Source organism: Hyperolius riggenbachi, chromosome 4, assembly GCF_040937935.1.
Source record: "Hyperolius riggenbachi isolate aHypRig1 chromosome 4, aHypRig1.pri, whole genome shotgun sequence".
NCBI lineage: Eukaryota > Metazoa > Chordata > Amphibia > Anura > Hyperoliidae > Hyperolius > Hyperolius riggenbachi.
The window spans coordinates 279843567-279859484 of record NC_090649.1 but is presented as its reverse complement, the minus strand read 5'-3'; the positions used below and the strand labels follow the sequence as shown (position 1 = coordinate 279859484).

At 44.5% G+C, this 15918-nt stretch overlaps 1 protein-coding gene across 6 annotated transcripts in view; it reads left to right on the top strand.

Annotated features, from left to right (window-relative positions):
* Positions 1-15918, top strand: part of HDAC2 (histone deacetylase 2) — a 103209-nt gene that overhangs the window by 54379 nt on the left and 32912 nt on the right. For all 6 annotated transcript variants that reach the window (XR_011019343.1, XR_011019342.1, XM_068231323.1 and 3 more), the window contains exons 6-8: positions 3728-3869; positions 5478-5570; positions 5685-5793. Coding sequence is in view for 4 of the 6 variants with exons in the window: in XM_068231323.1 (XP_068087424.1) it covers positions 3728-3869; positions 5478-5570; positions 5685-5793 (344 nt within the window). In the remaining 2 variants the exon portion in view is untranslated. The remainder of the gene's footprint in view (positions 1-3727; positions 3870-5477; positions 5571-5684; positions 5794-15918) is intronic.

Below are 15918 nucleotides of genomic sequence, written 5' to 3'. Positions count from 1 at the left end.
AGACACTGAAGCGAGACTAAATCTCGCTTCAGGTCTTATATATAGCAGGGGCACGTGTGCCCCTGCTAAAACGCCGCTATCCCGCGGCTTAACGGGGGTCCCTTCACCCCCAACCCACCCCCCGCAAACCTGGGTCGGAAAAAGGTCGCTGGAGCTGATCTTCCTGGAGGCAGGGCTAACGGCTGCAGCCCTGCCTCCAGTCGCGTCTATCAGACACGCATCGCGGCTTCTCCCCCGCCCCTCTCAGTGAAGGAAGACTGAGAAGGGCGGGGGAGAGGCGGAGGTACGCGTCTGACAGACTCGCATGGGGCAGGGCTGCGGCGGTTAGCCCTGCCCCAACCAGGAAGCGCTCCCCCGCTGCTCGGAGGGGGTTTGGGGGGACAGGGACCCCCGTTAAGCCGCGCTATAGCGGCGTTTTAGCAGGGGCACGCATGCCCCTGCTAGCTATGAGGTCTGAAGCGAGATCTATTCTCGCTTCAGACTCTCTTTAAGAGACGAATTTCATGTTACATACTTTTAATCAACAAAATTGTAATATGCAAATTAGAGGAGTCGGAGTCGTGGAGTCGGAGTCAGTGGAATCCTAAACTGAGGAGTCGGAGTCGGTGGATTTTCGGACCGACTCCACAGCCCTGCCTGTCCGATACACAGGACATGTAAAACCTCCTCCTAAACCCTACATTCACAATGTACTCAGCAGTTATGCAACCTTAGAAAAATATAAAGACATATTACTAGCTCATCAGTAAGGACTGCATTATCCACTACGAGACAGGACACATACCCTTAAAGAGAATCTGTACCGTCCGATTTATACAGTAAAAAACCTACCAATTGAGTCACTGTGTTCTCCTGGTTCCCTCTTTGCCGTTTCCGCTGCTCTTCGCCGCGATCCTGGCTTTTAATCACCCGTTTTAGGCAGTGTTTAAAAAACAGAAAACATGGCCGCTAACCAGGAAGTGTGTGTGTGTGTGTGTGTGTGTGTGTGTGTGTGTGTGTGTGCACACGTACGTACGTACGTACATACATACATACATACATACGTACATACATTCATACATACACAGTGGGTTGCAAAAGTATTCGGCCCCTTGAAGTTTTCCACATTTTGTTACATTACTGCCACAAACATGAATCAATGTAATTGGAATTCCAAGTGAAAGACCAATACAAAGTGGTGTACACATGAGAAGTGGAACGAAAATCGTACATGATTAAAAAAACAAAAAACTGCAAAGTGGGGTGTGCGTAATTATTCGGCCCCCTGAGTCAATACTTTGTAGAACCACCTTTTGATGCAATTACAGCTACCAGTCTATTAGGGTATGTCTCTAACAGCTTTGCACATCTAGAGACTGACATCCTTGCCCATTCTTCTTTGCAAAACAGCTCCAGCTCGCTCGGATTAGATGGACAGCGTTTGTGAACAGCAGTTTTCAGATCTTGCCACAGATTCTCGATTGGATTTAGATCTGGACTTTGATTGGGCCATTCTAACACATGGATATGTTTTGTTTTAAACCATTCCATTGTTGCCCTGGCTTTATGTTTAGGGTCATTGTCCTGCTGGAAGGTGAACTTCCACCCCAGTCTCAAGTCTTTTGCAGACTCTAAGAGGTTCTCTTCCAAGATTGCCCTGTATTTGGCTCCATCCATCTTCCTATCAACTCTGACCAGCTTCCCTGTCCCTGCTGAAGAGAAACACCCCCAGAGCATGATGCTGCCACCACCATATTTGACAGTGGGGATGGTGTGTTAAGAGTGATGTGCAGTGTTATGCCTCATCTACACATGTAGATGAGGCGGCGACCCGGTGGCTCGATTAGCCGCCCGGATCGCCTCTTCCGCGGCCCTGCCAGAATCAATACCCGCTCGATTCCCGCTCGTCCCCGCGCCGCTTATCTTCCTCTCGATTCTTCCGCTCGATTCGCGGGGACCGAGCACGGAATCGGCGGTGGGGAGATCCGTCCTGTCTGATCTTATCAATCGAGCTACGCGTGTAGCTGCGGCTTTAGTTTTCCTCCACACATAGTGTTTTGCATTTTGGCCAAAAAGTTCCATTTTGGTCTCATCTGACCAGAGCACCTTCTTCCACATGGTTGCTGTGTCCCCCACATGGCTTGTGGCAAACTGCAAACAAGACTTATGCTTTTCTGTTTAACAATGGCTTTCTTCTTGCCACTCTTCCATAAAGGCCAACTTTGTGCAGTGCACAACTAATATTTGTCCTATGGACAAATTCCCCCACCTGAGCTGTAGATCTCTGCAGCTCATCCAGAGTCACCGTGGGCCACTTGACTACATTTCTAATCAGCGCTCTCCTTGTTCTGCCCGTGAGTTTGGGTGGACGGCCTTGTCTTGGTAGGCTTACTGTTGTGCCAGACTCCTTCCATTTCTGAATGATTGCTTGACCAGTGCTCCGTGGGATGTTCAAGGCTTTGAAAATCTTTTTATAGCCTAAGCCTGCTTTAAATTTCTCAATAACTTTATCCCTTACCTGTCTGGTATGTTCTTTGGACTTCATGGTGTTGTTGCTCCCAGTATTCTCTTAGACAACCTCTGAGGCTGTCCCAGAGCAGCTGTATTTGTACTGACATTAGATTACACACAGGTGCACTCTATTTAGTAATTAGCACTCATCAGGCAATGTCTATGGGCAGCTGACTGCACTCAGACCAAAGGGGGCTGAAAAATTACGCACACCCCACTTTGCAGTTATTTTTTTAAAATGTTTGGAATCGTGTATGCTTTTCGTTCCACTTCTCACGCGTACACCACTTTGTATTGGTCTTTCATGTGGAATTCCAATAAAATTGATTCCTGTTTGTGACGGTAATAAGTGTGTGTGTGTGTGTGTGCGTGTGTGTGTATGTGTATATATATATATATATATATATATATATATATATATATATATATATATATATATATATATATATATATATATATATATATATATATATATATATATATATATATATATATATATATATATATATATATATATATATATATATATATATATAATCTCATGTTACAGTATACTACAAGCTTTTATTACATAGGGAATTATCTGCACTCCAGTCTGGGACTCTCACAGTTTCTCAGCATGTGACAGGCAGCTCCCTCCCTCCCCCCCCCCCCCTCAGCCTCCCTCACAAACTGCATAACAGACAAGCTAAAACTGAGAGCAGAGACGCTGTCTGAGGAGTAAACAAAGCACACAGAGCGTGGATGGGGCGTGCATAAATTGTATTCATTAAAACAGAGACAGCCCTCTCCTTCCTGGGTCGACAAAGCTTGACAAAGAAAAGATTAGATATATTAGATCTATTATAGATTAGATCTATTACAGAGACAGTGCAACTAGGAAAGGTTGCAGTAATCCAGAACACATTAGAACAGGTATAGGAACTTATAGGATAGAAGAAATAAGGCTGAAAATGTTGTTACAGAGTCTCTTTAATATATACAGGATGTTATAGCAAATACATGTTCATTTTGTTTGGCTGGGACGATAGACTCGCTTTACAGATAACTGTGACAAGTTGCCCTTAAACAGACAGTGACAGAATGTTTTGACGGGAAGTGCAACAAAGCTAGCCACAAATCCCACCTCACAAATCTTAGACTTATTCATTATCCATGAAGTAAAATGGTCACTTATAAATTGTTTGCAGTTCATGGTTAATTTTCAGTAATAATGTATTAATATATTTGTTTCTAGATACCACCAAAGAGTGTTGTACATTGACATAGACATCCACCATGGAGATGGAGTCGAAGAAGCTTTCTATACCACTGACCGTGTCATGACTGTTTCATTTCACAAATATGGGGAATATTTCCCAGGCACTGGTGACCTCCGAGTAAGTCTTTTTGCACTTTACATGCATGAGAATCGAATGTCTCGACTTTGTCAGCTTTCCTTCCAAGATTTCAATTCTTATACACTGTTCATCCAAAGCTTAAAGAGGAGCTGTCAGCCATACTATCTCATAAAAAAACACATGTATAAGTAGATAAATACTTGCTCTAATTACATAACATGTATTGCACTGTCCACATTTTTGATTTTAGTGATTTTTCAGCAATAAAAAAAAGAAAATCCTTTCCCATTTTAACTGTGGCTATTTTGAAGCCAATCCTGATGTCATTTCCTCCCTTACTCTCCTCTGCCTGATTGTGTGTGCATTGTCTCAGCATGAGAAATATTGGTCAATCGGAGAGGAGCAGAGGTGTGGGAGGGGAAAACAGGAGGGAAAGAGGCTTCAGCCAATCAGGCTGCATTAGTTAAGTCTGAAGGGAAAGTAGAGAAGCAAAAAAAGGACAACCCAGCATGCCCTGCAACTTCCTTTGTGCGTACCAAATAAGAATCAGGTAAACTGGGCAATGATCATTTATCAACAAGAAAAGTAATAGTGATTTTAACTTTTGGGTTGCCTTGTTAGCATCCCTATTACTTGTTTACCAGATAAAAATAAAGAATTGATTTTTGATTTTATGCCCGACAGTTAAACTTTAAAAGGGAGTCTGAAGTGGAAATGTAAAAAAAACAGATGCCTATCTAAGGAGAGGAAAGGCTCTGGGTCCTATAGAGCCTTCCTGTTCCTCCTGCGGTCCCTGTGTTCCACCTCTGGCTCCCCGTGATCAGTCTTCAACCAATGGGTCGGAGACTGCTCTCTCTTTCGCTGCAGGAGGCTTCGGCAGTCTTCGAGAGCCAGCAGTGAAACACTCGGACCGTTGGAGGAACGGAAAAGCTGTAAAGGACCCAGAGCCTTCCCTCTACTTGGGTGAGTATTTTTTTCCCCCCACTTCAGACTGTCTTAAAGACCGCCCACTACATTGTATTGTGCAGACCACTGTGACTTGGTGTGGTGACGCCATACACATACCTTATCCACTTCATAGCCTGGTATTCAGAGACATGCCCCCTTTTATGACTGGGCTTTGAAAAAGTGTCTCCAATGCAAGGCCTGTTTTCTCCACTGCACATCTGCTAGTTTTGTACCACGGTGTCACTGGTGGATTTAGCATTACAATAAACAGACTTTTAATGAATCCAGTGTTGTGAAAGTGTTCCTTTTTTCATGGATTTTGAATTACTGCACCCTCCAGAGATAAGTGCATGCTTATGTCACACAGAACATGGTGAGTCATTACTTTCGGGGGGGCGGGGGGACAATACACACCTGCGCTCCTCTATGTGATAGCTGCCCACTTATAGTTATACCCATTTGATAAGACTTCAACTTATAAGCAGTTACTTTCAGGTTTGACAAGTATTTCCTAAGATAAGTAACCACACCTACAATTCTTTTCAAAAGAGGTTTATATCAGCAATAAAGACACCAAGAAATTGTAGGACTGTTTGAAACAACGAGTTCACAGAATGCAGGTTGCAAATCAGAGCTGCAATACTAATGACAATATGTTTCATTTTGTATAGCGATGTTTACATTTACTTTATCTTATAGGATATTGGTGCTGGAAAAGGCAAATACTATGCTGTCAATTTCCCAATGAGGGATGGAATTGATGATGAATCGTATGGGCAAATTTTTAAGCCTGTAAGTTTTTCAAAAGGATGTTTAACTTGTAATTTTGCTGGCAACTCTTGGTGTTTGTTGTGCCTTGTATATTAGTGGAGCCAGATGGTCACACATTTCTTCTTCTGTGTGCAGATCATTTCTAAAGTCATGGAAATGTACCAGCCGAGTGCTGTGGTGTTACAGTGTGGAGCTGATTCACTGTCTGGAGATCGCCTTGGCTGTTTCAATTTAACTGTAAAAGGTAATTGTGCCTTGTGTTTATGGCTAAGTAACTAAACAAACTAAATGAGATCACTAACCAGTCTATTTTACTTCCTTATGGCTCACACACCTCTTAGGTAAATGGGGGAACTGTTACTTTTCTGTTGTAGTTCAGAATTATGACTGTTAAGGTGGCCATACATAAGAACGATTATGGGCAGATTCGACCAAGAGACAAATTTATCTCTAATCGAATCTGAATAGAGATACATTTGTCTCAAATCGAATCTGCCCATACACTACAGGCCGATTCCCATCCGATTTCAGAATGAAATCATCAGGGAATCGGCTGAGCCGCCGTGTCTGCCCCGCCTCTGCCCCCAAAACGTATAAATGTATGTAGTGTAGTGCATTTATGCATTACCTGTCCTGTAGCAGCTTCCAAACGGTGTCTGTCCATTTTGCCGGGTAAGCTGCATACACACTAGTGGCGCATAGCGTCTGACGTGTGCGGAACCCGGCGAGATGGACTGAGACCGCGTGGAGGCTGACACCAGACAGGTAATGTATAAATGCACTACACTACATACATTTATACATTGCGTCGGGGGTTTCGTTGCTCGTTCGCAATTCGGCCGCAATAATCGAATTGGTTGGTCGGCTAGTGTATGGCCCCCTTAAGAGACTCTCTAGAACTGGACTGTGTTTTTTAATACTTATCTGCTCTAAAGTATCTGAACACTGTGAGCATTCCTGGAAGGTCACTGATTTTGTGTCTGGGTAGTTGCATGCTCATTCTTGCAGCATATCAACATTTGTAAAGTGCTTTCTCCCATAGAATTCAAAACATATAGGTCCACAGTGTTCTCTCTAGAATTTTTTTCCAGCCGGGTGGTATGAAACAGTAGCCGGGTGGGGCGAGATGAGAGAATGCAGGGCTGGTGCTTCTGTGAGCAAATCTGCTTACAGCATAGCAGGAGGTGAGCTGAAGACAGCCGGGTGCTCAACAAAACTCACTTTTTCTCCCGAGTTTTCTCATAGGAGATAATTTTTCATCTTCTTTTTAAAATGGCTTTTAAGCAGTTTATTTAAAAAGTAGGTGAAAAGTGCTTTGAAAATTATTTTCAGCATTTTGTGGCTTGCTGGAATTTAAAAGACATTTTATTGACAAGGTGTAAAAATATCACCTAGGACACAGATCAGGAGAAAAAGTTAATTGTTTTGGGCCATAGTGTATCTAAGCGCAGTAATTAGAGGCAGGATGGATTTTGTCACAGAGAAAAATATCTGTAAATGCCAGACGAAACAGATGACCTTTCCAGCTATACTTAACCTCCTTGCTGGTTATCCCGAGCTCAGTTCGGGGTAACCTGCGCACGAGGATTTCTCATGCCCCCCTGGCCCGATTTTGCATAATTTTTTTTCCTACACGCAGCTAGCACTTTGCTAGCTGCGTGTGGTATGCGATCGCCGCCGCGCCCTGAGCTCGCCACATGATTTGAAAAAAAAAAAGTGCTGCGCTGCCTCCTTGCCGGCGGGAATTGGACCGGCAAGGAGGTTAACCTATTTTGGTTCCTGGACGTAGAACCATGCGTGCTCCCGCGGCCGATCGCGCGCGTGCACGCGCACTCCCGGCCGCGGATTCGGTAGCCACGGAATCAATGTATCGGGCTATGGTGCCCGATCACTGATTCCTCTCCCCCGCTGAAAAAGCGACAGCTTCTCTCGGAAGCTGTGCTTTTTCTGGCTGTTCCCTCCCCGATGCGTCACTCTAAGCGTGTGTTACGCTTAGAGTGACGTCATGTAAACAAACTCATGGCCGCCATCTTGTGGCCAAAAAGTAATACTACAACTGAATGTAAAAAAAAATAAAAATGAACACACATTTACATTATAAATGTATTGTTTACCTCCCACCCTCCCAAAACTACCCAAATAAAATGTTTACTATAAAAAACAAAACAAAAAACATTACAATAAAAAAAAAACATGTAAATATTTACCTAAGGGTCTAAACTTTTTAAATATCAATGTAAAGATGAAATATTTCTATATTTTTTTTATTTTAAACTTGTTAATAGTGATAGATGCAAAATGGAAAAAATGCACCTTTATTTCCAAATAAAATATTGTCGCCATACATTGTGATAGGGACATCATTTTAACGGTGTAATAACCGGGACATATGGGCAAATACAATACGTGAGTTTTAATTATGGAGGCATGTATTATTTTAAAACTATATTGGCTGAAAACTGAGAAATAATGAATTTTTCCATTTTTTTCTTATTATTTTCTTATATTATATTCTTATTAGTTAAAATGCATTTACAGTAAAGTGGCTCTTAGCAAAATGTACCCCCCAAAGAAAGCCTAATTTGTGGCGGAAAAAACAAGATATAGATCAGTGCATTGTGATAAGTAGTGATAAAGTAATAGGCTAATGAATGGGAGGTGAACATTTCTCATGTGAAAACGACGGAACGTGAATGGGTTAGGCCCCATTCACACTTGCGTTTTGGCAAGTAAACGGACCGGATCCTGATCGGATCCTGACCTGATCCTGATCTGATCCTGATCAGAACCGTACGGCAAAAAATAGCGAAATTTTAAGAAAAAAATGTTGGGGTCAGCAGAAGGTGCACCTGTAGAATCAGGTTCCTCCGCTGTAGGCCTCACCTCCACCTCCGACATTCTGCCAACAGCTCCAGCACGTCTGTCACTGCTGCTCCACTCCAGACATGCTTGGCCCATGTGTCCCCATCCGAAATGGCCTCTTGGATACGCATAGGAAGTGGGGTAGAACGTCAGGTTTTTGTAGGCAGTGTGTTCTGTGCCTTCCGTTTCCCATTGGTTTCTGTGTTCCAGATGGTGCTGTCAGGCTCAGGTCCGGCTCCGGTCCGGGTGCGTGGGCCGGAGATCCGGACCCAAAAAATAGCGCATGTTGGAAAAGAGTCCGGATCCGATCCGGCTCCGGTACGTATGGAACGGACACGTGTGAACGTCCGCATAGACTTTACATTGCTATGCGGAACGTACGTTCCGTTTGTACAGTATGCGGTCTGGATCAGATCCGGAAAATCCGGATAGCGAACGCTAATGTGAACCGGGCCTTAAAGAAATCCTTTACTGAAAAAAAGTTCCCCTGTGGGGTACTCACCTCCAGTAGGGGGAATCCTCGACCCTATCTCATGTGTCCCACGGCGGTCTCGCTGCAGCCCCCAAAATGCACAGGCGACAAATCAGACAGCCTGTTCAATATTTACCTTTCCAGGCTCCAGCGGGGGTGCTGTTGCGGCTCTTCTGACGAAGATAGGCGAAAATAGCCGATCTCCGTCGGGTCCGCTCTACTGCGCAGGAGACTTGCGCCTGCGCAGTAGAACGGCCCAACGGAGATCGGCTATTTTCGCCTATCTCCGTGGGAAGAGCGAATACTGTGCCTTCGCTGGAGCCCGAGAGGTAAATATTTACATCGCCGCCGCCGTGGGACTGAGGAGGACGGGGGAAGCCTCAATAGGATCCAGAGGCTTCCCCCACCCGAGGTAACCCCCAGGGGAGGTTTTTTCATTACAGATTTTCTTTAACCACTTAAGGACTGCAGTCTTAAAACCCCTTAAGGACCAGACACTTTTTTTCCATTCAGACCACTGCAGCTTTAACGGTTTATTGATCGGTCATACAACCTACCACCCAAATGAATTTGACCTCCTTTTCTTGTCACTAATACAGCTTTCTTTTGGTGCTATTTGATTGCTGCTGTGATTTTTAGTTTTTATTATATTCATCAAAAAAGACATGAATTTTGTAAAAAAAAAAATGATTTTTTTTAACTTTCTGTGTTGACATTTTTCAAATAAAGTAAAATGTATAGATACATTTTTGTCTAAATTTATTGTGCTACATGTCTTTGATCAATAAATAGACACTTATTGGATTTTTGTTTGTTTGGGTAAACGTTATAGTGTTTACAAACTATGGTGCAAAAAGTGAATTTACCCATTTTGAAGCATCTCTGACTTTTCTGAGCACCTGTCATGTTTCATGAGATGCTAGACTTCCAGGATAGTATAAAAAAACCCCAAATGACCCCATTTTGGAAAGAAGACATCCCAAAGTATTCACTAAGAGGCATGGTGAGTTCATAGATTTTATTTTTTTGTCTCAAGTTAGCGGAAAATGACACTTTGTGACAAAAAATAAGTTTCCATTTCTGCTAACTTGTGACAAAAAAATGAAATCTGCCACGGACTCACCATGCCCCTTTCTGAAAACTTTGGGGTGTCTACTTTCCAAAATGGTATAATTTGTGGGGTGTGTTTACTGTCCTGGCATTTTGGGGGGTGCTAAATTGTAAGCACCCCTGTAAAGCCTAAAGGTGCTCATAGGACTTTGGGCCCTTTAGCGCACCTAGGCTGCAAAAAACTGTCACACGTGTGGTATAGCCGTACTCAGGAGAAAAAGTATAATGTGTTTTGGGGTGTATTTTTACACATACCCATGCTAGGTGGGAGAAATGGGTATGTGTAAAAATACACCCCCAAACACATTATACTACTTCTCCTGAGTACGGCGATACCACGTGTCTTCTTTCTAAAATGGAGTTATTTGTGGGGTTCATATACTGCCCTGGCATTTTAGGGGCCCAAAACCGTGAGGAGTAGTCTGGAAACCAAATGCCTCAAAATGACTGTTCAGGGGTATAAGCATCTGCAAATTTTGATGACAGGTGGTCTATGAGGGGCCGAATTTTGTGGAACCGGTCATAAGCAGGGTGGCCTCTTAGATGATAGGTTGTATTGGCACTGAAGTGCAAGAAGCGCAGGATGTTTAAATCCCATTTAACATTTAAAGCCCATTTACAGTTGCTTACTTTCTCCCTCCTACTCTTACTTGCTGCTGGTGATCTATCACCTAACCCTGGGCCACAGCCTGCTGCCAGACGAGCATCCCCTGCTGACCCGCTTCACAGCTCTCTGTCCACAAATAACCTCAACATCCATCCTCGCCCCAACCTTATTTCCATCCATCCCACTCACAAACACATGCTCCCCCTACCCTGCGGTCTCTGGAATGCCAGATCCGTCCGCAATAAAAGCAGTCCATGACCTCTACCTCTCCAAATCCCTCACCATCCTCGAACTCACTGAGACATGGCTCACCCCCTCTGACTCTGCCGCAGAGGCTGCCCTCTCCTACGGGGGCTTCACCTCAGTCACACCCCCAGACCAGTCAACAGGCCAGGGGGAGGGGTGAGTCTGCTCCTCTCCCCATCCTGCACCTTCCGTGTCCTCACTCCACCATCCTCCCTACAATTCACATCATTTGAAGCCCACACTATCCGCCTCTACAATCCCCTCCCAGCCATCGTTGCAGTCTTATACCGCCCTCTGGGCTCCACACGACCATTTCTCGACAACCTTGCCTCCTGGCTCCCACACATCCTCTCCTCTGACCTCCCCACCATCATCCTCGGGGATTTCAATATTCCCATCAATGAACCCAAGAACTCTGTTGTGACCCAGCTACTCACCATAGCCAACTCACATGGCCTAGTACAACACGCTAACGCCCCCACTCACACTGCAGGTCACACTCTCGACCTTATATTCACTAAATCCACCACCATTGCAGACCTCGACATTGCACCATTTCCACCCTCAGACCATTACCTTCTCACCTTCAACCTCCTCACGGAAGGCACCTCCAAACGACCCGCCCACGCCTAACGTGTCCTAATCTTGCTGCAGCTCAGTATCACCAAACTCTCTCATCAGCCCTAGAGAAAGCTGCTCCACCAATATTCCGCCGCAACAGACCCCCTAACCCCCAGCCCTGGTGCACTACCCGTACTCGCAACCACCAGAGGGAAACACGTGCCACTGAACGAAAATGGAGGAAACCTCGACTAAACCAGGATTTCTTACAGTACAAGACTAACCTGCTGCAGTTCCACACTGCCCTTGCTCATGCAAAGCAGGAATACTTTACCAAGCTCATCGGAGCACAAGCTTCCAATCCCCGGCGTCTTTTTGGCACCTTCAACTCCCTGCTTAAACCCCCCCCCCCTCACCTTCTGTTTCCTCCCTCTCTGCCACAGATTTAGCCACCCACTTCACCAACAAAATAGTCTCCATCCGTCAGGAAATATTCAATCTTCACCTCCCACCCGCTCACAACCAACTCCTCCTCCACCCTGTCCTCCCCTCACCTCCTTCACTCCTACTACCACTGAGGAAGTCAACCACCTACTGCAGACTTCCCATACCACTTCCTTCCCCCTTGACCCTATCCCTTCTGATCTACTTCAGCCTCACTTTACGGATCTGGCCCCAGTCCTCACTACCCTGTTTAACCTCTCCCTATCCACAGGCGCCTTACTATCAGACTTCAAGCAGGCCACAGTACTGCCCCTGCTCAAGAAACCCTCCCTCGACCCCTCGCTACCCTCCAACTACCGCCCGATCTCCCTCGTCCCCTTCGCCTCAAAACTCCTTGAGCGTCTGGTTCACAAACGCCTGACACAGTACCTCAATGCCAACTGACTACTAGACCCACTGCAATCTGGATTTCGGCCTGCCCACTCAACCGAACGGCTCTCACCAAAGTGGTCAATGACCTTGCCTTAGCTAAAGCTGAAGGTAAATACTTCATCCTCCTCCTCCTTGACCTTTCAGCAGCTTTTGATACAGTAGATCATCCCCTACTGCTCCAGTCCCTCCAATCCATGGGCATTCACAATCTCGCCCTGACCTGGCTTTTATCCTACCTCTCCAACCGCTCCTTTACGACCGCCTTCAATGAGTCCTCGTCCACCCCCAACCACCTCTCAGTGGGAGTCCCCCAAGGCTCGGTCTTTGGCTACCTACTGTTCTCCCTATACACATCCTCCATTGGCAAGGTTATCTCCTCCATGGGTTTTAACTATCATCGGTATGCAGATGACACCCAAATCTACCTCCACACCCCTGACCTATCCACCACTACAATGGACAAGGTCTCCTCCTGCCTATCTGCCATCTCCTCCTGGATGTCCGCTAGGTTCCTGAAACTAAATCTAGACCAAACGGAATTTATGATCTTCCCACACTGGTCATCCCTGGACCTCCCAGATGTGCAGGTCACTGTTAACCACACTACCATTCGCCCTACCTCTCAAGCCCGCTTGTCTGGGTATCACCCTGGACTCTGCACTCTCCTTCACTCCCCACATCCAAAATCTCACAAAGTCCTGCAACTTCCTCCTTCGTAACATCTGTAAGATTCACCCTTTCCTGATCTCTGCCACCACCAAACTCCTCATCCATGCCCTCATAATTTCCCGCCTCGACTACTGCAATGCCCTTCTGTCTGGTCTCCCTATGACCCGAATAGCCCCACTGCAGTCCATCATGAATGCGGCAGGCAGAATTATCCACTCCTCCCATCGCTCCACCAGGGCGGCTCCCCTCCGTGAATCCCTCCACTGGCTTCCTATCCAGTCCACAATCAAATTCAAGATATTGTGTCTGACCTACAAATCCTTTTACTTAAAAGGTTGGGACCAGCACCATGCAAAATAATTCTATATGACAATTTAGGACAATATAACAATTAGAATGTGCTAGGGGGAAAAAAGAAAGGCACATTGATGAAAATCAAGAAAAGAAACCCCCATAAACCGCACCAGACTAATAAATTTCAAAAATATATAACAATCTTTATTGTATTCCAAAAAACCATCCATTATAAAAACACTTAAAACAGGTCATGCCATATGACCAGCCGGGTCTCTCAATCCCATACAATAGTTAATTAGAACATATATTATGTAAACACCTGGCTTCTGGAACGATAATATTAGTAGGCACAATCACCTCATATAATTGGATCACAAAAGGGTACTTGATTGATACAACTGTGTAAAATTAATTGACAATGGGTATATAAATATATAAATATGTATAATATTATAGTAATAATATAATCATCATAGATTTTTGCACATATTATTATACATATTTATATATTTATATACCCATTGTCAATTAATTTTACACAGTTGTATCAATTAAGTACCCTTTCGTGATCCAATTATATGAGGTGATTGTGCCTACTAATATTATCGCCCCAGAAGCCAGGTGTTTACATAATATATGTTCTAATTAACTATTGTATGGGATTGAGAGACCCGGCTGGTCATATGGTATGACCTGTTTTAAGTGTTTTTATTATTGATGGTTTTTTGGAATACAATAAAGATTGTTATATATTTTTGAAATTTATTAGTCTAGTGCTGTTTATGGGGGTTTCTTTTCTTGATTTTCATCAATGACCTACAAATCCGTCCACAAAACCTGTCCAACCTACATTTCTGATCTTACTCAGAGAAACACACCAAGCCGCTCACTCCGCTCCTCCAATGAACTTCGCCTGACCGTCCCCCGCATCACCCAGTCCCATGCACGCCTCCAAGACTTCTCAAGAGCCGCTCCAACACTATGGAACTCCCTACCTCTACCCATTAGGGCAGCCCCCTCCTTCAACACCTTCAAGAAGGCCCTCAAAACTCACCTTTGCACTCTGGCCTACCACCCCTCGCAATTGCTCTAAACCCACAGCTGAACTCTGGTCCCCTACCTCTCGTGTCCCTACCTCTCCCTCTAGATTGTAAGCCTTTGGGCAGGGTCCTCCTCCTTTTGTGTCCTACCTGATCACGCACCTCCATTACTGTGTACCCATGCTATGCATTTGAGTGAACCTAACTTGCCTAATCTCCATGCTCCCCTCCAGTGACTGACTAAGCATTACCTTGGACTCGTACTGTGCTGTGTGATCTGGTTTTCTTGTATTCCTGTATTGTCATATTGCTGTTTGTCACCCCTAAATATTGTCTGTAACCTAAATGAATGTCCAGCCCTGCGTAATATGTTGGCGCTTTATAAATACAATAAATAATAATAATGTTCTCAAATTGTGACCTGGACATGGCAGCAGAGAACATGGGCATGTGATATATTAGGTGCGTAGACTAGGGTTGCAACGGTATGAAAATCCACGGTATGATAACTATAAAAAAAATACTACGGTATTACACAATTCTCATTTCAATTATCCTGAGCCTGCATAATCTGTGTCTGGAAATGCAACAGGTTCTCTTTAAAAATGATCTTATCTGCTGTGGTGGCAGTCAGATTACAGGTGACATGGGGAGAGATCAATCACATTAGACTTTGATTATGGTAGGATTAGATTGTGAGCTCCTATGAGGACAGTCAGTGACATGACTATGTACTCTGTAAAGTGCTGCAGACGATGTAAGTGCTATATAAATAATATGGTAGGCCATTAGGCTATGACTATGGTAGGATTAGATTGTGAGCTCCTATGAGGGCAATCAGTGACATAACTTTAAACGTTATAAAATCTTTACTGAAGCATTGTAAAATAAATGCATCATAATCTTAATACAGGTCATAGAGAGGAAAGTGAGAGAGAAGGAAGGGAAATACACAGCATTCTGTGAGAGAAGGCAGGTAGGGACAGTAATGCTGGGTACACACTTTGCAATTTCTGGTCGAGCGATTATTTCCGACATGTTCGATTGGGTCTCGATCAATACAGCCGTCGATTTACTCATGTTAAGTATGCAAAATCAACGGCTGTATTGATCGAAACCCAATGGAACATGGAAATAATCGATCGGCCAAGATTGATCCTGTCGATCAAGTGGGAAATCGCAATGTGTGTACCCAGCATAAGAGATAGCAGACAGAGAGAGACAGCAAGCAATGGGCAGCGCTCAACAGGCTGCAAGTGAAGTGAAAGCTCCAGAGATATGCCCAGCCCCTTGGGGCTAAATACATACCTTGAATACAAATCAGATGCAAATTATGTGCTAACACTAATCTAAATTCTAAAATTTGAATGCAAGCTGACACCCCTGGAGGCAGCTAGCCTGAAGTATACTTAAGTTTTGTACAGCAGAAGGAAATGGCAGCGCTTCCAAACAGACGCTGCACCTGAATTGACTACCTGCACAAGTATGCAGAGCTCGACTAACGGGCAGGTTACACACCTTGCATTCAAAACAGGTACAGTAAAGGGGGCGTTAGCTTCAGCATAAGTTGTGCACAAATTATCCCTAATAGACTCTCCTATGGCGGTGACGTGCCCCAACAGGAGAGAA